Here is a 27,621-nt window from a genome sequence, read left to right as displayed (position 1 = left end):
GCCCCGGAGAGGACCGACTGCCCAGAGCGCGGGTCCCGGGGCTCCCTGGGCGGGGCCGTTCCCGGGGAGCCCCCCGACTGCCTCTCAGAGCAGGGTGGGGAAGGGGATCCTAGCCCGCCGCCGCCTCCGAGCAGGCCGCCAGGTGAGCGCCGGGACAGGTAGGGACCCAGGTCGGGACCGGTGTCCCGTCCCCCACTCGCGGCTGAGGCGCCCCGGGAAGGATTTCCGCCCCAGGCCCTGCCCGGAGGGGCGTGTCCCGAGGGTCCTGCGCCCTAGTGCCCCTTCCCGGCCTGCCCCAGCCAGCTTCTGCCTCTTTAAGTCCAGAGTTACACAATCGCACGTTTGAAAGACCCAGATCGTTCGGAAAGGGCTTTGCTAAAAGCAGCCCTCTAAAGCCCTCGCCTCTCCGCTCGGCTGCTGGCCCGCGGAGGCCACCATTAAATAAATCCCCCTCCAAAACGTACCCGACCAACACGTGTTCGCTGCAGCTGGTGAAAGGCCAGACCACTTTTTACCAATTCTGGTTTTTGTTTCCTCTGACTGGCAGAAAAATCTGTGAATCAGAAGATCTTAGAGCGCCGTTTCTCGATTTAGCAACTTGGGCACAGTATGTTTTTAGCTGCGGCCGCTCCACCCAATTTCAATTTTGTTCTAAGTTAACTTTTGCAGTGTTCAGTAATATTTGTTAACGCTCCGTATCTTGATCCTTCAACTTTAGACAGCAGCTGTTTACCCCCTATTTTGAATATTACCAATATTCAAATTTACAATATTACCAACCTACTTTTAAAATAAATAATAACAATTTTTTAAATGTCCCAGTAACACAAGAACAAAAGACAAACAGGACAAAGCTTTGCATGAAATATCAATCGTTTAAACAGCGCACCCTCCCCCGCAGCCAATTTTAAAACTGTGTAATTAAATTACTTTTCAGAAATGGCAAAAGTAACTTGTTATCCGTGGTGCATGGTTTTAAACCTTTCTCTGCTTTTTATTACTCTGGTAGTTACTTCCAAATTTTTAAAGCAAATTCTTCCATTGTTATTTCTTAGTTTATCAACTTTGAGACAATGTCTGTTAATCCTTTGCTAAAAATAGATGGAGACAGCTTTCATCATCTCCAGGGTTTCCCTCCTTCCTATATAATCATGACATTCCTTTTAGTTTCTCTGTTGGCACTTTTGTAACATAAAATAATTTTTGTAAACCTTTGTTTTCTTGTTCCATTAAATATATCTATATATAACTATATATATATTTGTTATATATATATATATATGTATATAATCTGTTGACTCCCATTTTGGTATGGCCTGGCTGAGGAATCTACTTTAAAAAATATATATTTTTAAAATTTATTTGTTTGGTTGCACTGGGTCTTAGTTGCGGCTTGCGAGCTCCTTAGTTGTGGCATGCGAACTCTTAATTGAGGCATGCATGTGGGATCTAGTTCCCTGACCAGGGATCGAACCCGGCCCCCTGCATTGGGAGCATGGAGTCTTAACCACTGTGCCACCAGGGAAGTCCCTAAAATATTTTAAATAAAGTTTTTATATTTATTTAAATGCTAATTTTTCAATCAAGTTATGCATATGGTTCACAAATCAAATAGAAAAGCGTTTGCCTTATTTTTTTCCTTTGATAAAAGAAATATAATCCCTTTAAGAAAAATGGAAAAGGCAGGGGCAGTGTTTTAGATTAAAAGATATTAGAGAGACATGCACACCCCCAGCAGTGTGTGAGCCCCATCTTTGTTAGGAAGATACAGCTCCAGAAGACCTTGGGACAACGGGAAAAAGTGTTCATGGAGTGAAGATTAGATGGTAGAATGGATTTCTCTTAGTGGGTTAAGTGTAAGTATAGACTTATAGAGGGTCCTTATTCTTTCTTAGAAGATGCATGTTTAATAGTTCATCAAAAGAGACATTGTAAATCAACTATACTCCAATAAAAAATAATTTTAAAAATAAAAAAAAATTAAAAAACAAACAAAAACCCCTGTGGATCCCTGCAGCTACCCAAAGTCATCTTGCCTTGGCAACAGTAGCTAGTCCTCTGGAGTCACAACATACCAAGATAGAAAATGTCAAATGCAATTCAAATAAAATGCCACGTGGTTCAAGACCATCAAAAAACAAAAAAAAACAAAAAAAACAGTTCATCAAAAGAGAGGGAGGGGGGCTTCCCTGGTGGCGCAGTGGTTGAGAATCTGCCTGCCAATGCAGGGGACACAGGTTCGAGCCCTGGTCTGGGAAGATCCCACATGCCACGGAGCAACTGGGCCCGTGAGCCACAATTACTGAGCCTGCGCGTCTGGAGCCTGTGCTCCGCAACAAGAGAGGCCGCGACAGTGAGAGGCCCGCGCACTGCGATGAAGAGTGGTCCCCACTCGCCGCAACTGGAGAAAGCCCTCGCACAGAAACGAAGACTCAACACAGTCATAAATAAATAAATAAAAGAACGTGAATTTCTTTAAAAAAAAAAAAAAAAAAAGAGAGGGACGGAGAGAAAGCCAATATGGCAAAATATGGAACACACTGAGATATTCGTTTTAACTATTTTTTTCAACTTTTCTGTATGGTGACATTTTTATGGTAAAATTTGAGGTAAATAAAGTAAGACAGTTTAGAGGCTCAGAGATGAAGACGTGCACAGTGGCACAAACCCTGGAGTCCTCCACCCCAAGGTTCAAATCCCCGACGTGCCACCTTGCTTGTCAGGTGACCTTGGGTCGGTTGCTTCCCTCCTCCAAGCCTCAGTTTCCCCAGCTGAAAAATAGCGCCTGCCTCATGGGGTTGTTGTTGAGCCTTCTGTGAGATCTTGTAAAGCACTTTCCACATGCCTAGAGCAGTTAGTGTGCAGTTAACAGTAGCTGTTAGTATTTTGTGAAGGATTTTTCTTAACTACCATGGTCTGCTCACCTGGGAATAACTACTCATAACATCATCACTGCTCTTGGGCCCTTCCTTCTACTCCTTTTTTTTTCTGGAGATACATTTTCTTTCTTTTCTCTTTTTTTTAATTTAATTTATTTATTTTTGGCTGCGTTGGGTCTTCACTGCTGCACACGGGCTTTCTCTAGTTGTGGTGAGCGGGCGCTACTCTTTGTTGCGGTGTGCGGGCTTCTCATTGCCGTGGCTTCTCTTGTTTCAGAGCTCGGGCCTCTAGGCGCGTGGGCTTCGGTAGTTGTGGCTCGCGGGCTCTAGAGCTCAGGCTCAGTAGTTGTGGCACACGGGCTTATTTGCTCCGCGGCATGTGGGATCTTCCCAGACCAGGGCTCGAACCCGTGTGCCCTGCATTGGCAGGCGAATTCTTAACCACTGCGCCACCAGGGAAGTCCCAACCTTGGCATTTTCTTTTGCCTTTTTAAAATTCACTGAATGGCTCTGACCTTGCCATTGGTGCAGTTTCATGTCCTGCTGCGTTTCGTTACTCCCTAAGCACGGATCCCCTTAGCCCACATTCCTCCAGTCATGGTTTCAATGGCTGCGTGACTCTGACATAAGGAGGTGCAGCCACAGACTCCAATCCCATAGATGGACTTAAGTGCTAATCATAGTCACAACGTTCACAATGGCAGCTAACACTTGTCGAGGGCCAGGCCTTGATCTCACTGAATTTCCCCATCACCATGAGAAGTGAGAGTTACTACAAGTCCACAGTGTCTTAGCCAAAACTTTTGAGGCCCAATGCATTTGGGAAGTGAATATGAGGCAAGCCATAAGGAACCATCCTGTACATTACATAAGATTCCTAGTGGGGCTGGAGAGTAATCAAACACACTGATATTTCTTCAGTGAAATGCAAGTTCATATCATAAATAAAACCTTCCATCAGTTCCAGGCAGCTCTGCCACCAGATGGGTCTGTGAAAGACTTGGTTTGCAGAGCTTTTGGATTTAGGGATTGTGGACAGGAGATGTGGACCTGCACATTTCCCATTTTCCAGAGGGGAAATCTACGCTTAGAGAGGGAAAGCCATATGCCCAAATTCACGAAGAAGTTTGAATTAGGGCTGGGGCTAATCCGGGGCTGACTGAATGTGCAACTGGCAACATTTCACCTCTCCCCAGTGCCACCTCCTCTGCAGGCTGTCACCAGCAGTTCCCAAAACCAATGTCCCCGGCTAGCCCTGTGATGCCCCAGAAATGTCAGGGCTGCCCCCAGGGAATGAGACGATGCACGTAAAGAATTTCTCAGGATGCCTTACACAAAGAAAGCATCGACAAATGTGAACTATTATTTGCACTAAGATGCAGTGTGACTGTTTCCTTCTTTGACTTAAATAATCATGGTGTTCACTGATAGCACTAATAATTGTTAAATTGCGAAATATAACACTCATACAGAAAAGTACATAAAATATACATGTACAGTTTAACAAATAATTATAAAGTATATAACCAGCACCCAGGTCAACAGGGAGAACATTACCGGCCCCCAGATGCTTCTCTGGTTAGTAGCCCTCTCCATCTCCACAGAGGGAACCAGCGCCCTGACTTTTATAATGCTTGTCTCCCTGCTTGTTTTTTTTAATATGGTGTTAGTACCTTTTAATATGTGTGTACATCCATAAGTAGTATTGATTAGTTTAGCTTGTTTGTAGACTTTCTAAGAGTAGAACCACTGGTGTGAATATATAACTTATCATCTAAACCAGGGAATTTTGGAAGTGATAAGGGTCACTATTAACAATGACCCTAATTACCCTGGGACACTAGGTGTAGACAGGACTGCCCCAGGCCACCCAGCTGTCTGGTTGTCCTGGGACTCGCACTCTGGGTGACTTGTTGTGTCTGGCAACTTCACCCAAAATTATGCTTTTGAGGTCCATTTGTGTTGCTGTGTTTACTTGTCGTTAACTCTTTTTTATTGCTACTTAGTATCCCATTCTGTGCCGGCCTTAATTTGTTTATATGCCCTACAGCATATGGGCACCTGGGTCATTTCCAGGCTGGAGCTGTTAGGGGCAGTGCTATCGTGAATATCCTAGTATGTGTTTCCTGGCTCTGGGATCGAATTGCTGGGTCATGGAGAAGGCACATTTCTGACTTCAGTAAAAAATGCCTTGGGACTTCCCTGGTGGCGCAGTGGTTAAGGATCCGCCTGCCAATGCAGGGGACACGGGTTCGAGCCCTGGTCCGGGAAGATCCCACATGCCGCGGAGCAACTAAGCCCGTGCGCCACAGTGACTGAGCCTGTGCTCTAGAGCCCACGAGCCACAACTACTGAGCCTACGTGCTGCAACTACTGAAGCCCGCGTGCCTAGAGCCCGTGCTCCGCAACAAATTCCCTGGCGGTACAGTGATTAAGACTCTGCACTTCCACTGCAGGCGGGGCGGGTTCAATCCCTGATGGGGAACTAAGATCCCACATGCGCTGTGGTGCAGCCACATAATAAATAAATTAATTAATTAATTTAAAAATGCCCAACTAGTTTCCAAAGTGGTTCCACCGATTTTTACTCTTGTCAGGTGTGTATGGGAGTTCTCACTGGTGGCATTTTAAGTAAATCATGGTGACATTGCACTAGTTGGCTGGTTGGTTGGTTGATTTTAATACGCATGATGTTTATGACATTTAAACTAGAATATACCAGAATCAGAGGTAACTTTGCCTCCCATTTCACCCATGCGGTGGCCCAGAAGACAGTTGAATAACTGAGAGGGTGATGACAGTTGAAAATGACAGAGAAATAGGGAAATTCAGTATCGTCTATTACTGTCTGCTATGAAAGATGGTGTTTAGCTCACTGTGTATTTGCTCCACTAATTTTTAATAATTGTACTTTTTTAAAAGATCATTTCTTATTTACCTTTGTAACCTTAAATTTTATGCTTCACTTGTATTTCTTATTCTGGCAACTTTTGATTCTCATGATACTAAGTGAGTGAGAGAAGCGTCTTGGCTTCCCCTCTTCCTACCTTTTCCTTTCCCATCTTTTGTCAGTTGTACACTTGCTTTCACACTGTCAAGGTTGATTACTTCTACAGTCTGTTCTGTTACCCTATTTAAGTCTTACATGCTTTAACTGTAAAGTTTGCCGGGTTTGGGTTTTTTTGGACAGCTTTATTGAGGTGCAGTTTACATACCATAAAATTCAGCCCTTTTAAGTGTACAATTCAGTGATTTAGTGAATTTACAGAGTTTTGCAGCCATCACCACAGTTTTAGAGCATTTCTATCACCTCCAAAATATCCCTTGTGCCTATCTGTGACCACTTCCTGTTCCCATGTCCAGTCCCAGGCAACTACTAATCTTTCTGTATGTCTTTTCCGGACATTTCATATGAATCCATCATACAATATGTGGTCTTTTGTGTCTGGCGCTTTCACTTAGTATACTGTTTGGTGGTTCATTCTCATATTGTAGCATGTACCAGTACTTCATTCCTTTTATTGTTGAACAGTATTCCACTGTATGACTATACGACATTTTGTTTATCCATTCACCAGTTGATGGACATTTGAATTGTTTCCAAAGATATAATGCTGCTATGCACTTTTGCAATCAAGTCTTTGCATGGACGTATGTTTTCATTTCTCTTGGGTAGATAGCCTAATAGTAGAACTGCTGGGTTTCATGGTAAGTTTATGTTTAACTTTTTTTTTTAATGTTCAACTTTTAGAGAAACTGTTTTCCAAAGAGTCTGTACCATTTTACATTCCCACCAGCAGTGTGTGAGGGTTCCAGTTTCTCCCTGTCCTTGCCAATCTTTTGGACAATAGCCATTCTAGTGGGCATGAAGTGGCATCACATTGTGATTTCAAATTGCATTTCCTTAATGACTAATGATGTTGAGCATCTTTTCATGTGCTTATTAGTCATTTGTATTTCTTCTTCAGTGAAATGTCTATTCAAATCTTTCATCAATTTTTAAATTGGATTGTCTTATTATTGAATTTTAAGTGTTCTTTATATATTCTAGATGCAAGTCCTTTATCAAATATATGGTATGCAAATATTTTCTGCTAATCTATAGCTTGTCTTTTCAGTTTCTTAATGGTGTCTTTTGAAGTACAAAAGTTTAAAATTTTGATGATGTTTAATTAATCCATTTTTTCTTTTATGAATCATACTTTTGGTATTGTATCTAAGAAATCTTCGCCTAACCCAAGATCATGAGATTTTTCTCCTGTCTTCTTCTAAAAATGTTATAGTTTTAACTCTTACATTTAGGTCTCATTCATTTTGAGTTGATGTTTGTGTATGGTGTAAGGTAAAGGCCTAAATTCATCTTTTTGCATGTAGATTTCCTAACACAATCCAAAGGATTGTCCTTTTTTGAAAAGACAATCTTTATGTTAAGAGACCAGATCTTAAATGTTCTCACCAAAAAAGGAAATAATTATGTGAAGTGATAAAGGCGTTGCTAATGCTACAGTGGTAATCATATTACAATATATAAATGTATCAAATCAACAGGCTGGAGAATTCCCTGGCTGTCCAGTGGTTAGGACTCCTTGCTTCCACTGCCAGGGGTCCAGGTTCAATCCCTGGTCAGGGAACTAAGATCCCACAAGCCACGTGCTGCGGCCAAAAAACAAAAAAACAAAAAAAAAAACCAGGCTGTACATCTTAAATTTACACAATATTAATTATATCTTAAAAAAACAAAAACAATATTTTTCCCATGAAAACCAATAAACAGAGCTAGTATAAGGAGAATGCCCTTAGCCTCCAGGTCAAATGGATTCCTTTTTCTTGTACTTTATCAAATGGATATAACATGGATATGGCTTAGTGTATATCATATTTGTGCCATGACTTTCTTAAACAGTTTTTTGTTTTTCCTGCAGTTTTTTTTAATAGCTTTACTTTTTCTCTTTTGAGAGAAGGATTTTCCTGTTTTTAACTCATCCCATCTATTTCTTGGAATTTTTTTTTTCTTCTTGAAGACAGTCTTCCTTTTTTTTTTTTCTTTTTAAAGACATTCTTCCTTTTTTAGTATCCTGTTCTTGTTTTGCTTTGAATTTCTTCTCAAATCTATGTGTACTCAGGACCAGCTACATAATTTGCAGGGCCCAGTACAAAATGAAAATGTGGGCCCCTTGTTCAAAAACGATTAAGAATTTCAGGTTGGCAGTAGCAGACCATTAAACAAGCATGGAGCCCTTCTAAGTACAACTCCACAGGTCACACACCCATGAAGCCTGAAGCCGGCCCTGAGTGTACTAATTAGGGTTTTTCTTTTCCTTTACATTCTTTTGACCCTCTGAACTGTCTCTGTTACCTCTGGGGTCAGTTCACTTTTGCTCTGCATGCTTATCTTTTTTTTTTTTTAATTAATTAATTTATTTATTATTTGTTTTTGGCTGCATTGGGTCTTTGTTGCTGTGCGCGGCTTTCTCTAGTTACGGTGAGCGGGGCTACTCTTCGTTGCGGTGTATGGGCGTCTCATTGCAGTGGCTTCTCTTGTTGTGGAGCACGGGCTCTAGGCGCGCAAGCTTCAGTAGTTGTGGCACACGGGCTCAATAGTTGTGGCTTGCAGGCCTAGTAGTTGTGGCGCACGGGCTTAGTTGCTCCATGGCATGTGGGATCTTCAGGAACCAGGGCTTCAACCCGTGTCCGCTGCATTGGCAGGCGGATTCTTAACCACTGCGCCACCAGGGAAGCCCTGCATGTTTACCTTACTGGTTCTTTTTCAGGCTACTGGTTTTCTTTAAGCATCTGGTGATCCCTGCTTGTCCAATCACATTTTCAAACGAACAAGGGGCTGGGTGACTTATTTAAGTAACTGGTATGAAATTTGGGGCTTTCGTAAATATGGTCCTGCTTTCCCACTGGCCTCTTTGTCCAGCTGAAGGTATGACTGAGAACCCTGTGTTTGGAGGCAGCACTTGTCAGTGATAACTTGGGGGAAACCAAGCTGCTGGGAGCTCACTCCCAGCTGCCAGAGTGGGGAAGGCTATCCTCAGGAACACCAGCAGCCTGGGCACTTCCTGGATGCTTCATGCAATTTTTTCAAAGAACAGTCATCCAGTACTGTTTTGTTTTTCCTGTATGTGAATGTTGGGCAGCTTGAGATCTGTGTGGCAAAGCATGGGGGAGGAAGGTGAGGGAACAGGGAGCCAAAAGGCACAGTTTTTCAAAGATGGACTAACCTCTGTCCTCGCTCTGCCCTCTCGACTCCTGACCTGCACTTCTACCACAGCCTGGGCCCCTCTGGATCCTCGACTCTGGGTCCAGAGCCTCTGGGGGTCCTTGAGGCTCCATTGTCCCCATCTTGAGTTCTGTCCTAGCCCCTACACTTCTTTCTGCTTTCTGTCTTGCAGAAATTTATCGACATTTCTTTCTTGGTGATGGTCCCCTTCCTGTTCACTTTGCTTTTTAATTTCTTTGCTGTACGTAGGGAGGATGCCCTTTGAGAGGGAGACCAGACTGCCCAGATTCCCATCGCCACTCCACTTCTGACTGCTGTGTGACCTTTTGTGCATCATTTCACCTCTCTGGGCCTCAGTTTCCTCATGGTGTGAAGATCAACTGGGATAATACAGAAGCCACAAAAGGCTACCCCCAATCAGTTCCTGGGTCTGCAGATCTGTCTCACCTGGCCCACACTGTCCTTTATTTTTTTTTTCTTTAAATGCACTGCTAACATTTAAAAATTGGGTGATTTCACATAAAAACAGGGATTTCCAATCACTTGACAAACTGGAAAATGTAGCCAAACTGGACCCACCTTCCTACTGGGCAGTAAATCAGCCAGAGTGAGCACTGCCACAGCCTCCAGGCTGGCCTCTTCTCTCCGGTTTGCTTCCACCAAGTTGGTCTCACTTTGGATACTTCCTGTCTCTTGTAGGCATTTGAACTTGGGATTCCTGGGATTCTGTTTTGAGAGCATCTAGCACAGAACCAGCTATTATTATTATGAGGCCAGCCGGGGGCTTGAATCCAGCCCTTGCTCTGATCACCAGGCCCTGCTACCCCAGGCTTGCATTCACCCAGAAAGGGTACCGTTTTTTAAAAATCTACCTAAAAGCTCTTACAGACCAGTAGAGGCTCTGATTATCAATAGCTCAGTCTGCTTTCTTGAACGAGAAGACACACCAAATCTTTGTACGTGCAGATAATTCTAAAGAGCAAAGAATTTTCGATCTTGTTTTATTGATGATTTTTCTGTAACCATTTGCCGCAGGTTAGAAACAACACTGGCACCACAGTTCAAGAGTAAAGAGTTAAAATTCATAAGGGAGAGGGTAATTCCCTGGCAGTCCAGGGGTTAGGACTGCGCACTTCCACTCCTGAGGGCGCGGGTTCAGTCCCTGGTCGGGGAGCTAAGATCCCACAAGCCGCAAGGTGCGGCCAAAAAAAAAAAAAATTAATAAAGGAGGATGTCAGGTAGAGGAAAATCTCCCCGGGGCATGAAAAGGAAGCCATTCTGTCTAAAATTGAAAAGATTCACAATACAAGGTGCTGACAACTGCGACTCTCATGCATGGTTGATGGGATCACAAATGGCACAATCATGCTGAAAAAACGATTGGGCACGTTCTTGTAAAGTGAGATACACACTTACCATGTGATCCAAGAACTCCACTCCTACATAGTTACTCATGAGAAGTGAAAACCTATGTCCACACAAACACTTGTATGTGAATGTTCATAGAAGCTTTTTTTTTTTTAATTTAATTAATTTATTTATTTATTTTTGGCTGTGTTGGGTCTTCGTTTCTGTGCGAGGGCTTTCTCTAGTTGCGGCGAGCGGGGGCCACTCTTCATCGCGGTGCGCGGGCCTCTCACTACCGCGGCCTCTCTTGTTGCGGAGCACAGGCTCCAGATGCGCAGGCTCAGTAGTTGTGGCTCACGGGCCCAGTTGCTCCACGGCATGTGGGATCCTCCCAGACCAGGGCTCGAACCCGTGTCCCCTGCATTGGCAGGCAGACTCCCAACCACTGCGCCACCAGGGAAGCCCCATAGAAGCTTTATTCATAATAGCCTCAAGCTGGAAACAACCCAAATGTCCATCATGGTGGGTGGGTAAACAGATCATGGTTTAATCTGTTCAATGGAATACTATTCGGCGATAAAAAGGACTGAACTACTGATTGATACATGCAACGATGTGGCTGAATCACAGAGTGTTATGCTGAAGGAAAGAAGACACAGGGGCACATTCTATAGTTATCAGTCAGGGTCCAATCAGGAGACTGGAACCACACAGGAATTTGAAGGGAGAATGTTTAATATACAGAATTATTAATTATAGCAGAGGATTCGAGTTAGAGGGATTAGCTGCTAAGAAATAAGAGAATGCTAAAGAATATAGAAATAGCAAATACAAGGAGCAGCCACTACCCCTAAGATCTAAGACACAAAGCTTGAGAAGGATGCCAGTCCCAGGCTGTCCGTGGCAGCCGCAGAATCCCTGGTGTTTTTGGAGAACACTTGGAGATGACCCACTAAAGGGCAAAAGAATCCCTTTGGTGCTGCACCTGTAGAGCTTGCTGGAAATCCACCCTCTGGAACTTGCCAGAAGTCAGTCCTCTAGGATGCTAGGGAAAGCAGTTCCCAAGGAAGTATCTCACCAGAGGCACTCAGCTAGGAAACCAGCTGAGGTGGGTGCCAGGGGAGGGTGCTGGCTGAGGGATACTGCTGACTGTCGGACACCGGAGAAGCATGCGTGTACCCTTGGGAACGGGGCAGGAGAAGCCGCCTGTCCCGGCAGTCTGGAAGTGGGAAGCAAAACCCCTTCCTCTGTACGACAGACTCTAGGTCCATCCACCTCACTGCAAATAACACATATATATGGAATCTAAAAAAAAAAAAAAAAAAAAAAAAAAAAATGGTACTGATGAACCTAGTGGCAGGGCAGAAATAAATACGCAGACATAGAGAATGGACTTGAGGACACGGGGTGGGGGGAGGGGGAAGCTGGGGCGAAGTGAGAGAGTGGCATCGACATATATACACTACCAATGTAAAACAGACAGCTAGTGGGAAGCAGCCACATAGCACAGGGAGATCAGTTTGGTGCTTTGCGACAGCCTAGAGGGGTGGGATAGGGAGGGTGGGAGGGAGGCTCAAGAGGGAGGGGATACGGAGATACATGTATGCATATGGCTGATTCACTTCGCTGTACAGCAGAAACACAGCACTTCCTCCTGCAATGTCTCTCTGTCTCCCTCTACTGGAAAAACTTAACATGTCAGCCGGCAAAGGGAAAAGATTTACACGCCCAGATTCCAGTTTCTCAACTTGGAGCTGTGAGGAAGTAAATTAATAACTGGCACAGCATATGATTCCATTTATATGAAATTCTAGAAGATAAAACTCGAATTTATAGTGACAGAAAGCAGATTAGTGGCGGGGATGGAGGTGGGGCTTAACTGGGAAGGGGTAAACCTTTTAGAGTGAAAGAAATATCACACATCTTGGCTGTGGGCATGGTTGTACAGTTGTACACAGTTGTTAGAACACAAATTGTGCACTTGAAGTATGTGCATCTTATTGGATGTAATTTATACATCCATGAAGGTAATTTTTTTAAAAAGGTACCCATTCTGGGAAACAGGGCTCCCTGTGTGCAAATAGAAATGGAACATGTACGTGTACACACACAGCAGAAATGCACCACGAATCCCACCACCAAGATTCCCCAGCTTATGCAGGTGCATATCTCTCCATGGGGTGTTATTGGAAGTAGTTTCTGGCTTTGGCTTGGTGGTTTGCCCATGCATTCTCCCTGAGGAGTTCAAGTTCAACATGGGTGCCCTGGGTAGTTGGCAGAGTTTTGAAAGGGTGATGAGGTAGATGTGTGCCCACCCCCCTCTCCCATTTCCCTTCTCCCCAAGGGGGATCCACAGAGGGCATCTCACTAGGTTCCTAATTCTTTCAGATTATCAAATCCTCATCCAAAGAGCGAAAGCCTATAGCTCTTTTATGACCATTGAGTCTTATTCCTTGAGTCCCAGGCATGGCTTAGGGATATTTGTCTTTCACTGCTCACATCCATCCTTTGAGGTAGAACAATAGTTATCCCCATGTTACAGACAAGAAAACTGAGGCTCAGAGGCCAGCAACATGCCTAAGTGATGGCCTGCCCAAGAAGAGGCAGAACAAGGGTTTGAACGTTGATTGTCTGCCTCCATAGGGGCAGCTCCTGACCATCAGCTATCCTGCTGGGAGCAGCAGCCCAGGAAACCTTCAGTTGCTCCCTGCCCTCGGCAGAGGGTCCTAATAGGCTTTACAGACACTGAATCTTTTTTTATTTTAATTAATTTATTTTATTTTTGGCTGCGTTGGGTCTTCGTTGCTGCGCGTGGGCTTTCTCTAGTTGCGGCTAATGGGGGCTACTCTTCGTTGCGGTGCGCGGTCTTCTCATTGCGGTGGCTTCTCTTATTGCAGAGCATGGCCTCTAGGCGCGCGGGCTTCAGTAGTTGTGGCACGCGGGCTCGGTAGTTGTGGCTCATGGGCTCTAGAGCGCAGCCTCAGTAGTTGTGGCATCCGAGGCATGTGGGATCTTCCTGGACCAGGGCTCAAACCTGTGTCCCCTACGCTGACAGGTGGATTCTTAACCACTGTACTACCAGGGAAGCCCGGACACTGAATCTTTGACAGTTGGGTCTTTTCTACCCCCATGATTGTATTCTGAAAAAATTCAACGAGACAGAAAAGCTAATTCAAGCATCCAGAAAAGCTGATTTTTTTTTTTTTTTTTTTTTTTTTTTTTGCCATGCTGCACAGCTTGTGGGATCTTAGTTCCCTGACCAGGAATGGAACCCACGCCCTCAGCAGTGAGAGCTCCGAGTCCTAACACTGGACCGCCAGGAAATTCCCAAAGCTGAAATAATTATACAGTGAATAAACACTGACTCCTAAGAAAGGGAGACAAGGACAATACCCACGTATTTTTTCAGACCGATACTGAAATATTACCATTCACAGTAACTGTTCAGTCTTCCAAATTCATAAAACAAAAGTTAACGACATGAGGGCTTCCCTGGTGGCGCAGTGGTTGAGAATCTGCCTGCTAATGCAGGGGACACGGGTTCGAGCCCTGGTCTGGGAAGATCCCACATGCCGCGGAGCAACTGGGCCCGTGAGCCACAACTACTGAGCCTGCGCGTCTGGAGCCTGGGCTCCGCAACAAGAGAGGTCGCGATAGTGAGAGGCCCGCGCACCGCGATGAAGAGTGGCCCCCGCTCGCCGCAACTAGAGAAAGCCCTCTCACAGAAACGAAGACCCAACACAGCCATAAATAAATAAATAAAAATTAAAAAAAAAAAAAAAAAGTTAACGACATGATATTTCAAGTACCAAAGTGTACCAGGGTTTGATCCCTGGTAGGGGAACTAAGATCCCACATGCTGCGCCGGGTGGCCAAAAAAAAGAGAGAGAGAGAGAAGGACAATTCCATCATTGTGATTTGTACAACAACAAAGAAAATAAAGTGTTTACTTTTATGTGGCAAAAAGCATTAAAAAAAAAAAAAGAGTAGCTACTCAGGGAAAAGTATGCGCTAGCAGGAGACCACGTGGAGACGGAGAAATGCTGGGGAGCCCCCAGCTGTTTGAGTCCCCACCTCCGGTACTCGACAGAGGAGTGATGAGCCCTCAGGTGACCCAGCGCCAGCCCCTGCCTGAGGACCACTGCATGAGAGCCGCTGAGAACTGCTTGGCTGAGCGCAGTCAGTCCCCAGAGCCATAAAAAATAATCATAAAATAATGGTATAAGTATATGCCACCAAGCCATGGCAATGGTATCACCACTGAATCACGGAGGTATTTTTGTGCAAAATTTTCCATCACTATAAAAAGACCCTACTTGATTGGAGGAACCACTGAGGAGAGAGAGAAGCTACCTCTTAATACTCTCATGGGGTCCTTAATTTAAAAATAATCCTATCGTGCTCACTTTGGCAGCACATATACTAAAATTGGAACGATAGAGAGAAGATTAGCATGGCCCCTGCACAAGGATGACAAGCAAATCTGTGAAGCGTTCCATGTTTTAAAATAATAGTAATAATAATAATCCTATCTTTTGTTTGATAACACTGGGGAGAGCTTTTTGGACATCTTTTGGTTCTTTTCCATGGACTACCATCTCTGTTTTTATTGTTGTTATCGTTTCTAGTAAACCTTTTCTAGAAAGTACACAAACTGTACAGCCTGATGGATTTTTACAAATAAATGCACATGTAACCAGCCCTCAGATCAAGAAACAGGGTGAAAGAAAAAAAAAAAAAACCTTTCTAAATGTTTCTAAAGGCAAAGTTCCTCTGCCCAGATGGAACTTTTTTTTTAACTTATTGAAGTAGAGTTGATTTACAATGTTGTGTTAATTTCTGCTGTACAGCAAAGTGACTCAGTTATACATATATATATATACATTCATTTTTATATTCTTTTCCATTATGGTTTATCACAGGATATTGAATATACTTTCCTGTGCTATACAGTAGGACCTTGTGTTTTATTCATTCTATAATATTTATAATAGTTTGCATCTGCTAATCCCAGCATACTCTCAGTCCATCCCTCCCCCACCCCCCTCCCTCTTGGCAACCAGCCACAAGTCTGTTCTCTATGTCTGTGAGTCTGTTTCTGTTTCACAGATCAGTTCATTTGTGTCATATTTTAGTTCCACATATAAATGATATCATAGGGTATTAGTCTTTTTCTGATTTGCTTCACTTCGTATGATAAGCTCCAGGTCCGTCCATGTTGCTGCAAATGACATTATTTCATTCTTTTTCATGGCTGAGTAGTATTCCATGGTATATATGGACCACATCTTCTTTATCCATTCCAGATGGAACTTTTAATGCTGACTGGAATTCTCTTGGCCACCCTTTGTGAGTGGTACCTGTCCCCTGAAATACAGGTCACTGAGCATCGTTACATTTAGCAAGTGCTGCATAACAGACCACTCAAAACGCAATGACTTAAAACAGTAACCATTCCTTTATTATTTTGTTGGCTCTGGGGATTGACTGGGCTCAGCTAAGCAGTTCTCAGGGGCTCTTGTGCAGGTGCCATCAGGCAGTGGTTGGGACTGGGTCATCTGAGGGCTCATTCACTCCTTTGTGTAGCACCTTGGATGGGGAGACCCAAACAGCTGGAGCTCCCAAGCATGTCTGTCTCCCTGTGTATCTCCAATGTGACGACTTCAGGGCAGCCAGACTTACGTGGTGACTCAGGCGGTGGTGTGCTGGAGCTGGCTCGCACCGGATCCTGGGAGCACATCGTGGACAGCTCTTTCCAACTCCAAAGTCCAGGGATGTCGGGTTGGTAGCTTGCTGTCAGCCATGGAAGGTGTATTCACACCACAGAAGTCAGCATATGCTACACACCCAGACTCTTTTCTTTTTTTCCCCTACAGAGCCAGTTGTTAAACGTTTAGGAGCACACCACTGGACTCACGGCTCCCCATGCATGCATCCCCAGAGAGTCAGGTAGAGGCTGTATCCTCTTTCCTGACCCAGCCTCTGAAATCCCTTAGCAATGTCACTTCTGCAATGCTCTGAAAGGCGAAGCAGTCCCAAAGGCCTGCCCATGTCAAGGGGAGGGCTGTGGACGCCACCCCTTAATGGAGAATGGTCAGTTCCTGGAAAAGAGCACGTCAGTTTGGATATGTTGTTATAACCATCTGGGGAAGATGTCTGCCATGCATCACAGGTCCCTGGAAACCGAATATCAGTAGCATGCCGCAGTCACTGTGACAACCAATACAATATCCTCCCCACCAAACACACACACACACACACACACACACACACACACACACACACACACACACTCCCAAACACCCTAGCAGCAGGCAGTGCCGTGCCATTCTGACCCAGCCAGTAGCTGGCATTCAGCCGTGTTGGACGTGTTGGCTACAAGGCACCTCGTGGGCCTCAGGAGAGCATCACACACAAGCATTTTGAATACCCAGGGCTCGTATGGTACATCACTTGAAGGTCCTTGCCCCTCAGTGAAGTCTGGCTGCCCTTGTTGTGTGAGGGGACCACCCCCAGCTCCAGGGATCCCCTGTTTGCCAGTGATCGGCACATTCCTAAGGAGAGCCGACCCAGGGAACTACACTCTGTGAGTTTCACATCCATACCGGGCAAGCTGGTGCATTTGCTTGCAAATTGCAGCTAATTATTAATGCAACTAATAACCACCCGGGGCAAAGCACACCCTAGTCTCTAAAGCGTGTCTCCACAACTTCAGTTCTCTGTTGTGGAGGTGAAGGGGAATTGGGCTTTGTGCCACGTCCACGGACCACTGGCTTGATAGGGCCTTAATCCTTAACAAGACCTTAATCAGTTTATTTCAAAATAGTAGCAGCTGACATGAATGGGGCACTTACTGGCATTAGATAATATAACAAGCATTAGATCATTGAAGCCTCTTAACCCAGGGCAACCTCCAAGGATTGTTTTGGCCATTAAAACACGATGATGGGATTCAGTGCGATGATCCAGCTTAAACGCTCAGCACGGGTGGTTTAGTAAGGGCTCAGTAAATGTCACCAGATGAAAATATTGTAGCTAAATGGTTGCTCGCCATCTTTTTATAGTGTGTAATAATAATAGCAACTAACATAGTTTAGTCTCTAATATTATATCAATACCACTTTTATTTATGAGACACCAGCGATTATTTAAGCGCTTTACAAATATTAATTCGTTTCATCTCACAATAACCCTATGAAGTGGGTAAGGTTAACATCCTCGTTTTCAGAAGAGGAAACTGAGGCATAAAAAGATGAAGTGATTTGCTCTTGAGGCAAGAGGCTTAGCTGGGACTCAAACCCAGGCTGGCTGGACCCAGGCATGAGCATTTCATCACTAAGCTCTTCTGCCTTGAATGGGGAAATGAAATGAGTTTCTCACTAGGTCTTGAGCTAATCACTGAGGTCTTGTTAAATAAAGGTGTTTCACCTTGCTATGCCTCAGTTTGCTCATCTGTGAAGTGGGTTTCTTTAGGGAAGAATAAAGTAAGGAAATGGGAAGGAGGAGTAGGTGATGGTCATGAGGCCCTGAAATTGTAAATAATGTGGCCAGGGACGGTCTCATGGAGAAGTTGACATTTGAGCAAAGATTGAAGGGAATGTGGAGGTGAGCAAAGAAATGCTCTGGTTCCAGGTGGAGGAAACAGCCTGTGCAAAGGTCCTGAGGTGTGGAGGCCAGTGTGGCTGGGGCAGAGTGAGTGAGGGGGAGACGAGGGCAGGGAGGTGATGGGTACAGATCGTGTGGGGCTTGTGGGCTGCATTGAGGACCTTGCCCTGACCCTGAGTGAGGTGGGGCCACAGGAGGGCTCTGAGCAGGGCAGGGACAGGACCTGACTCAGGTGTTCACACCTGACAGCTGGGGAAAGGAGCAGGGAGACAGTGATGGTCCAGGTGAGAGGTGATGGGAGTGGATGAGATCCCAAAGGGAGCACTCATGGAGAATACAGGAGGTTCAAAGACTCAGCCCTGGGACTTCCCTGGTGGCACAGTGGTTAAGAATCTGCCTGCCAATGCAGGGGACACGGGTTCGATCCCTAGTCTGGGAAGATCCCACATGCTGCGGAGCAACTAAACCCGCGTGCCACAACTACTGAGCCCCCGTGCCACAACTACTGAAGCCCATGCACCTAGAGCCTGTGCTCCGCAATAAGAGAAGCCACCTCAATGAGAAGCCCATGCACCCCAACAAAGAGTAGCCGAGTAGCCCCCGCTTGCCGCAACTAGAGAAAGTCCATGCGCAGCGACAAAGACCCAACGCAGTCAAAAATAAATAAATTTATTTTTTTAAAAAAAGACCGATCCCTGACACTGAAATCAGAGGGAGGAGGAAGGAACAGCTGAGGAGACTGACTAGGAGCCACAGGCAGACGGGAGTGTCCAGAGGTATGTGCCGGCCCAGAGCCAAGTGAGAAGAGAGTCACCTCACTGTGTCAGGTGCTGTTGACAGGTCAAGCAAGGTGAGGACTGAACAGTGACTACTGGCTCAGCACCAAGGGGGCGGGGTCATTGGTGACCTTGACATTTCAGGGTAGAGAAGGAGGGCAAAGTCTGATTAGAGGAGGTTTGAGAGAGAATATCAGTAGAAAATATGGAGGCAGTGAGTGTGACAACTTTTTGGAGATTTACTATAAAGAGGAGCAAAGAAATGGGGTCAGAGCTGGAAGGGGAGGTGGAGTCAAGAGGAGTTTCATTTGTTTTCAAATGAGAGATGACTCTGTGTGAGCTGACAGGAATGATCCAGTGCAGAGGGGGAAGCTGAAGGTGCAGCAGAGAGAGGGGAGAACTGTGAGACGGTGAGCTGGGGTGGGAGCAGTCATGGTGGGAAAGCACAGGGCAGGGAGGTGGTACATGGGGCGGTGGGGGTCTATGGACGTTCACTTCCCATCGATTTTATTTTTTCTGCAAAATAAGAAGCAAGGAGGGAATTCCCTGGTGGTCCAGTGGCTAGGACTCCGTGCTTCCACTGCAGGGAGCATGGGTTCGATCCCTGGTAGGGGAACTAAGATTCCCCCATGCTGCGCGGTGCGGCCAAAAAAAATAAATAAGAAGCAAAGAGAGAGTGAAAAGGTGGAAGGAAGTGTGATGTGTTGGGGATAGGGGAGAAGGTGTGAAACAGTTATCTACAGAGAGGAAGAGCAAGAGGATAAGAGAAATGTAATCTGGTTGCCAGGCAGCGCTGTGGGTACGCTTGAGCGTCAAGTGCACAAACTTGAAGTGAGACCAGCCAGTGGAGTTGTGTATTGTTCTTCAGCGGCTTTAAACTGTGTGGGTACAGGCACAGGTAGGTGGAGGGCTGGAGTTAACCGGGTCATGCGTAGGAGGAAGCCAGAGGAGGCAAGGGTGTATGCAAAGAATGTTTTAAATGATTAACCAAGGAATTTAAGCTGGATAAGGAAGAACTGAGGACTTGAGGGGGTGTGGGGCAGTGAAAAAGAGGTAGGGACAAAGGACGGGAGATCACAGTGGGTTGGAAGGACTGTGGGGGGTGGAGGTCTAGGGCACTGGAGGGAGAGAGCTGGAAAGAGAGGAGGTGACGCATGGAGAGTGAGAAGCCTGAGACTGAGGCTCTGAAGAGGCTGTGGTTACTGAGACAAGGTGTAGGTGCGACCACGGGGTGGAGGAGCCGGAAGAACAGCTGGTCAGGGAACAAGAGAGGCCTGGTGGCAGAAGGAAGGAGCGTCATCCTGGATATGGAAATCACCAATAATGTTGATAAGAGCAGCCTGAGTGGCAGTGAGCCTGGAGCTAAAATCATGGAGAAGTGAGGAGTAGTCATCTGGGTCAGCAGATAATGATGACAAGGTGACAAACGATCTAGCCTGATGATGAGATTCATAACTGCGGCGTTTGGGGGAGGATGGAGGGAGAACGGTCTGGAAACAGCACCAAGGAGCAAGGAGATTTACCCACTTGGAAGGCCCACAGGACAGCTGGGTTCTGGTTAGAGCAAGAAGGTGACAAGAATCTTCAGCGAAGAGATTGAGGAAATAGATTTTGCTGAAGGACAGGTCCTGGATTCCAAAGGCCCGAGAGTTGGGACAGGTTGGGGGATGGGGTGAAAATGGTTTCCTCCTCGGTGGATTTTTCTCATGGGTCTTCGGTGTGCATATGGTCATATGTAAAGTGCTTAGCCAGACACAAGTGCACCGGCCAGAGGCAGAAGCCGTGGTTAGCAGCCCTGGTGGGGTCGTGATCGGGCCAGGGGTTTGTTGCTTGAGGGGGAAAGGTGGGGAAAAACCGGTCCCCGTCCAGAGCCAAGTGGCAGGAAATAGATGCTGGATTTTCTTGGTTATGGCAGTCCCCCGGTCGCCGTGTACCTGGTGAGGTCACGGTCAAGTCGCAGGGGACTTGCGTCCTGGAAGGAGAGGTGGAGGGAGGCCGGGCTGCCCTGACCTGCCGACCCCTCTCGACCTGCAGGACTCTGGCGGCCGGAGATGGGCGCCCGGCCTTCGCGGCGGCGGCTGCCCGCGGACCCGCCCATAGCCTTGGACGCGCTGCCGCCAGAGCTGCTCGTGCAGGTGCTGAGCCACGTGCCACCGCGGGCGTTAGTGACGCGCTGCCGCCCAGTGTGCCGCGCCTGGCGCGACGTGGTGGACGGGCCCACCGTGTGGCTGCTGCAGCTGGCCCGCGACCGCAGCGCGGAGGGCCGCGCACTCTACGCGGTGGCCCAGCGCTGCCCGCCCAACAGCGAGGACGAGGAGGAGTTCCCGCTCCGCGCCCTGGCGCGCTACTGCCTGCGAGCGCCCCTCGGCCGCAACCTCATCTTCAACTCCTGCGGAGAGCGTGGGTGCCGGGGGTCAGGGCCTAGCCGCAGGGGCGGGAAAAAAGAGACCAAAGGGATGTGTAGCCTGGGGGCCCAAACGAGGTGGAGTAAGTGGGCGTGGCCAGGATGAAGCCGACAGGGGCGGGGCCGGGAGCCAGGGGACGTGGTCGAGGCTCTTGGGAAACTGGGTGGGAGGAGCCAGGGGCTGTGGGCAGTATGGCGAGCCAAGATGGCTGGGCAAGACAGAGCAGAAGGATCCAGGGGACTGGTCCGTGGCAGAGGTGAAGCTATGCTTCAACTGTAGATTCGGTGGGCGCGGTTAAAGGGGGAGGAGCCAGGGGAGGCCTGGGAGAAGCCGATTGGGTGCTGGCAGGGGCGGAGCTTGTATAGAAATATAAGGTATTGCGAGGCTGTGGGGAGGGGAACTGGGTGAGTGGGCGGGGCCAAGGTAGGAGGGGCCCGGAAGCGGTGGTGTAAGGAGCCCGGGGCGGGGCCAGAATTGAATCCCAATAGTTTGAGAGTGAAGGGAGGCAGAACAGGGGGCGGGGCCGAGAGAGGCTGCGGAGAAGCTGAGTGGATGGGCAGGGCTGAGTGACGCCGTCGTGGGGTGGGACCACGAATACAGCCTGCTGGGAGGGAGGAGCTGGTGGGCGGAGCAAGTTAGGTGGTGGCGGGCTCTCTGCGGGGCGAGCTGGCGGGCGAATCCCTGGTGTTCAACCCTTTTATATCTCACAGAGGGCTTCAGAGGCTGGGAGGTGGAGCACGGCGGGAATGGCTGGGCTGTGGAAAAGAACCTAATACTGGTGCCGGGCGCTCCTTCCCAGACCTGCTTCGTGACTTCTTTCGAGTGAGTGGCCCTTGATCCCTGGTGCGAGGGAGGGGGACCCTACCCTACCGTCCTCATCCTCACCCTCACCCACTTTCAGCCTCTCCTTCCCACATTCATTTATTCAGTCAGTCAATCAGCTAAGATTTGTTGAGGGCCTACCAGGTACCAGGCACTGTTTTACATGTCAGAGATACAAGGAAAATTCAAAAAGGTCAGGAACCTGCTCTTTTTTCATTTGCATTTTAGATGTAGGGTTGGGGAAGCCATTAAACGCATAAACAGTAAATTAAAAACAACAACATAATAAACATTTAGAGGGTTTACTCTATGCCAGATGCTTTACATGTAAATTTTTTAATCCTGGCAACAACCCTATGACACAAATACCATTATTATCTCCACTTTCTAATAGGAAACTGAGGCATAGAGAGTAACTAACATTTAGTAAATGGTGGAGCTGGGATTCGAACCCAGGTAGTCTGACTTCAGAGCTTCTGACGGTGATAAATGCTATGAAGACATAAAAACAGTTTGATTGGCTGATTCTTTTTATCTTCATACCCCATACCCATTTTCCTTGTGCCCTCCCCCCACAGTCAACCATTCTCATGGCATCTAGCTTTCTAGTAGTTACCAGTATATTAGGGGTGACGGGATATCTCATTGCTATTTTAATTTGCATGTTTCAGTTTACTAATAATTAAACATCTCTTCATGTGCTTGTTAGCTTTTTGGATTCCCTCTTTTGTAAATTGCCTGTTCATATTTTCTATTAAGGTTGATATCTTATTCTCGTTGATATACAAGAATTTCTTGTATATTCTAGATGTCAGTCCCTTGTCCACCCTGGACATTACAGAAATCCCCCACTCTACCATCTGAATTAACTATGTCCATGGTGTTATTTGGTATTTACATATGATCAAATTCATCTTTTTGCTTTAGAATTTGTTTTCTGAAATTTTGTTTAAAAAATCCTTCCCTACCTTTAGATCCTAACTGTTCTCTTATACTCTCTTCTAGTAACCTCATAGTTTTATCTTTTACATTTAGATCTTTAATCCACCTTGAATGTGATGTTCGGTAAGGATCCAGTTTTCTTTTTATCCCCCTCCTTATATTGAGTCAGCTTTCCCAGCACCATCTACTAAAGAATCCTTCCCTTCCCCCATGGAATGGCGGTGCCACCTCTATCATTTATGAAGTTCCCATACAAACCTAGGTCTGTCCTTGAGCACTCTGTTCTGTTCTGGTCCATTTATCAGTTCTTCTGATAAATCGCTATTTCTGTTATTATGGCACATTGAAATTCGAGGAGAAGGACTGTTTACAAACGTGCAGGCAGAACACAAGAGATACTACAGGACCCTAGGCTAGTAACAGTGGGGGGAAGGGACGTTACCACCCCTAGGCCTGGCAGGGGTAAGGGGAGGAAGCAATTACCGAAACATGAAGACAGAGAAGGCTGGGAGGAGAGAGCACTGTAGAGAGGGCCCTTTCGTTGAGAAATACAACAGTCCCACGATGATCCCTTGGGAGAGAGCCAGGAGAATTAAATACCCTGATTTCACTCTCTTCTGCCTTCTGTCTGCTGCTGGAGCTTCCCATTGGCTGACCCAACAGGAAGTAGAGGGTAAGGGAGACCCTTCCATACAGGCAACACAACCTTAGACCATGGGCCTCTTGGTGCTTGAGGAGACCCCAGAATTCTCTGCTCAGATGTCTAGTATGTGGGCCTCCATTTGTATTCATGTCCCGGTCCCCACAAATATTGGGGGCAGGCCTGCATACAGTCAGCCTCCTGGAGCCCACAGCAGAATGAAGGGTGGAGGGGATCTGAGAGGCCAGCGGGGTTGCGCAGCCCGTCATACATCTTGTCTGGTAGAGCAACCCTGATGGGCTGCTTTAGACAGGGTAGTCAGGGGAGGCTTCTGGGAGGAGGTGATTTCTGGGCTGTGACTTGAATGATGGGACTCTCTACCCCCCCACCCGTCCTATCATCCCCCCTTCCTAGATGGTGCTTCAAGAGGCAGCTTGTGGACTTGGTGATGGAGGGTGTGTGGCAGGAGCTGCTCGACAGCTCCCAGATCGAGATCTGTGTGGCCGACTGGTGAGTGGAGAACCCCCCGTGGTGGCAGCAGTTCTGCAGAAGGGAGTCATTCCACACACCCCCATCAACCCCACGGGCTGGCACTGCTACTGTGCCCCCTTCATAGTGAGGCTGACAGAGGGGAAGCGATGCTCTCATAGTAGCAGAGCCAGGGAGGGGCGGAGCTTTGGTGAGCCCAGAGCCCCCAGATTCCTACACCCTCAAGCTCCTCCCCAAGGTTGTGGTTCCTCCCCAGAACACCATTACCCTCCCCACGCCCCTCCATATACACGTGACCCAAAGCCTCCTGAATCTGCCCCCAGGAGCACCCAGGCTCTTCCCCCAGGCCCTGGCTCCACCCCAGGGGCACCTAGGCTCCTCCCCCTAGGTTCCCAGGCCTGACCTCATCAAAGTGCAGGGAGGCCAGACCTCAGTCTCCCTCCCCAAGCCGGAGACCTGAGCGGGTGGTGAGGCTATCAAGGCTAACTGCCACTTGGCAGGTGGGGTGCCCGGGAGAACTGCGGCTGCATCTACCGGCTCCGGGTCCGCCTCCTGGACATGTATGAAAACGAAGTGGTCAAGTTCTCGGCATCACCCAACCCGGTCCTTCAGTGGACTGAAAGAGGCTGCCGACAGGTGGGTCCAGACTACCTTCCCTGACCCAAAGGCACACCCACCTCTCACCCTGCTCAAATTCTGCTCTCAGCACTGCTGGGTATCTATAACAACAGCTAACAATCATTGAGCCCTTATTACAGGCCTGCCCAAGAGTTACACCCATTAATTCATTTCATTAGCACAATGGCCTCGTTGTTCAACAGACATTTTTGAGCACCTACTGTGTGCCTGCCATGCTCTAGTTGCTAGAAATGCAGCAGTGAACCAAAGTCCTTGCTCCATCCCCATTCTAGAGTTGGGGAAACTGAGGCATGGGAGGTTAGGTGACTGGCCCAAAGTCACCCTAAAGCATGCAGGGCCTGATTCAACCCCAGGCTGGCTCCTGAGCCTAAACTGTCATGGTCATCATACCTCACTTATCAAAGTAACCTTTTAGGTGGTCTTTTGGTTTCCATTCCTGATCTCCTCCCACCCACCCCCAACCCAATACACAGACTCAGCATCCAGAAAGCTCCTATCAAAAAGTGAGTTGGGGCTTCCCTGGTGGCACAGTGGTTAAGAATCTGCCTGCCAATGCAGAGGACACAGGTTTGAGCCCTGGTCTGGGAAGATCCCACGTGCCGCGGAGCAACTAAGCCCGTGCGCCACAACTACTGAGCCTGCACCCTAGAGCCTGCGCACCTAAAGCCCGTGCTCCGCAGCAAGAGAAGCCACCGCAATGAGAAGCCCGAGCACTGCAACAAAGAGTAGCCCCCGCTCACCACAACTGGAGAAAGTCCGCGTGCAGCAACAAAGACCCAACACAGCCAAAAATAATAAATTTATTTTTTTTTAAAAAGTGAGTCAGACCACGGATCTCACCTGCTTGTAACCCTCCCGTGGCTACATCTCAGAGCAAAAGCCAATATCCTATAATGCAGCTATAAAAAGGAGTGAAGTACACATTCACACCTCAGCATGGGTGAGCCTTGGAAACTGTGCTAAGAGGCCAGACACAAAAGGCCACATATTGTATGATTGCATTTACATGAAATTTCCAGAATAAGCAAAGCCATAGAGACAGAAAGCAGATAGATCAGTGGTTGTCCGAGGATAGGGGGAGGGAGGAATTGGAAGTGACAGCTAATGGATTCCAGGTTTTTTTCCTGGGGTGATGAAAATGTTCCAGAATTAGATAGTGGTGATGATTGCATAACATTACGAATATACACACACACACACACACAAAAACCACTGAATTGTACAGTTTTAAATGGAACATTTTATGTTAGGTGAATTTTAGCTCAATTTAAAAAATTAAAGAAGATTATAAAGCCAGAAGCCAGGGACTTCCCTGGCAGTCCAGTGGTTAAGACTCCACGCTTCCACTGCAGGGGGCGCCGGTTCAATCCCTGGTCAGGGGAACCAAGATCCCACATGCTGAGTGACGCGGCCAAAAAAAAAAAAAGCCAGAAGCCAAAGTCCTTCTGTGGCCTATCTCAAAGGCCCCACACGATCTGCCCGCTACCTCCCTGACCCCATCTCTTACTTCTCCCCTCACTCTGCTCCAGGCACACTGCCACCTCAGGGCCTTTGCACTGACTGTTCCTCTGTCTGGAATACTCCAGTTCCCCACTTGGCTCCCCCACCCCATCAGGTCTCTGTCATCTCAGTGGGGCCCTTGCTTTACAATCCCACCCTCCTACAGTATTTCCTCCGCCCTTTCCCCCATCTGTCTTCAGCGTCACAGTCTAGACTCTCAGCTTCTCCAGGATAGGATCTTTTGGCTGCTTTCTTCACGGCTATACCCCCAGCGCCTGGAGCAGGGCCAGGTACCAACTTGGTGTTGGGGACTATCTGTTGAGGTTGCGGAGGAAGAGAAGTCCATGGAACCTCACTCCCTCACTCTTCTTCCCTGCACAGGTCTCCCACGTCTTTACCAACTTTGGCAAGGGCATCCGCTACGTGTCTTTTGAGCAGTATGGAAGAGACACACGTTCCTGGGTGGGGCACTATGGTGCCCTCGTGACCCACTCCAGCGTGAGGGTCAGGATCCGCCTGTCCTAGCTAACCAGCCTGATCCAGCCTCCCGGGACAGACTGCCATCTGCCAGACACCGTCATCAATCAAGGTCTGCTTTGCAGCCAGGAGCCGGAGGATGCCCGGGGACAGTGGGGTTCCCGTGTAGCCTGTTCCCGGAACGTTTCCAGTGAACCCCACTTGCTGCTGCTTCAGCGTGGTGGCCCCCATGCTATTCGGGAAACCAGGGATCCAACCAGGCTGGTCACTTGCTTCCCCAGCTTCCCAGGGGGAGTGTCAAAGAGTTAACTCAGAGACCTGTATTTTACTTGCAAATTTTTTTCTCACATGTGTGGATATCAGTTGACAGACTGAGTCAAAAAACAAAGGCCAAACCAGGATTTCAAATAGAGGAAAGCTGCTGACAATCTTGGCCAAGGACTCTTGTCAGCATGTTTTGGGGGCAAGGTGATTGCTGGCAGGGAGCAGAGGTCCTTGAGGGGACCAACAGCAGCCTCAAAGGGAACTCTTCCTGTTGTTTTGGGGAGTCTCTGGGATTCGGCAGTGGGGCCCGTGCAACCTCCTCCAGCACCGCGCCCATCAGCACGTCCCCTCTGGGCCGGACTGGTGCCATTTCTTCCAGAATTTCTGAGGCCAGTTCTGCGCTGACCCCCAAACTGTACCCTCCACCCCCACCTCCTGCCCCTGCCTCAGGGGCAGCTCGCCTCCTGTCAGGCGACAGCCTCCTTTTCTCCACACTTGAGCCCGCTTGGAGATGGACCCCAGGAGCAAGGCATGCTGTGAAGGAAAGCTCTCCTTTCCCCAGCTGAGCGCAGCCAACAAGCTCGCTCAATAAAATCGGTGCTAAGCATGA

At 47.5% G+C, this 27,621-nt stretch overlaps 1 protein-coding gene and 1 non-coding gene across 16 annotated transcripts; both read left to right on the top strand.

Moving 5' to 3' along the window:
• On the top strand, nt 1-27,621 carry LOC103012793 (F-box only protein 17). Of its 15 annotated transcripts, none has more exons than XR_009006070.1 (10): nt 1-142; nt 18,745-18,833; nt 20,868-21,233; nt 21,949-22,060; nt 23,066-23,125; nt 23,643-23,675; nt 24,057-24,152; nt 24,632-24,767; nt 25,329-25,587; nt 26,652-26,730. XR_009006070.1 is itself a non-coding variant. In XM_057534029.1 (10 exons), exons 3-10 carry the CDS (start codon nt 20,885-20,887, stop codon nt 26,793-26,795), a joined length of 990 nt encoding a protein of 329 aa, XP_057390012.1. In that variant the 5' UTR covers nt 1-142; nt 18,745-18,833; nt 20,868-20,884; the 3' UTR covers nt 26,796-27,621. The 15 variants fall into 15 exon arrangements, 13 of the variants coding, with proteins under 13 accessions (XP_057390012.1, XP_057390007.1, XP_057390010.1 ...); XR_009006069.1 differs by having other exon boundaries at nt 25,244-25,587; XM_057534029.1 differs by lacking the exon at nt 25,329-25,587 and adding an exon at nt 26,471-26,560 and having other exon boundaries at nt 23,096-23,125; nt 26,652-27,621.
• On the top strand, nt 14,851-14,957 carry LOC114237689 (U6 spliceosomal RNA). The gene has a single exon (XR_003623206.1). It is a non-coding gene; the product is annotated as a U6 spliceosomal RNA (small nuclear RNA).

The sequence above is a fragment of the Balaenoptera acutorostrata genome, chromosome 19, assembly GCF_949987535.1.
Source record: "Balaenoptera acutorostrata chromosome 19, mBalAcu1.1, whole genome shotgun sequence".
Classification (NCBI taxonomy): Eukaryota; Metazoa; Chordata; class Mammalia; order Artiodactyla; family Balaenopteridae; genus Balaenoptera; species Balaenoptera acutorostrata.
The sequence above is the reverse complement of the archived record's forward strand: the minus strand, read 5'-3'. Positions and strand labels throughout refer to the sequence as shown.

What these genes read in the sequence shown, in the direction of transcription:
- LOC103012793 (XM_057534024.1), top strand. Translation starts at nt 20,885, where the DNA reads ATGGGCGCCCGGCCTTCGCGGCGGCGGCTGCCCGCGGACCCGCCCATA. An exon ending in TGCTTCGTGACTTCTTTCGA is followed by an intron (nt 22,061 to 23,065) that starts GTGAGTGGCCCT and finishes ACTCTCTTCTAG; the next exon opens with TAACCTCATAGTTTTATCTT. An exon ending in GACCCAACAGGAAGTAGAGG is followed by an intron (nt 23,676 to 24,056) that starts GTAAGGGAGACC and finishes CCCCCTTCCTAG; the next exon opens with ATGGTGCTTCAAGAGGCAGC.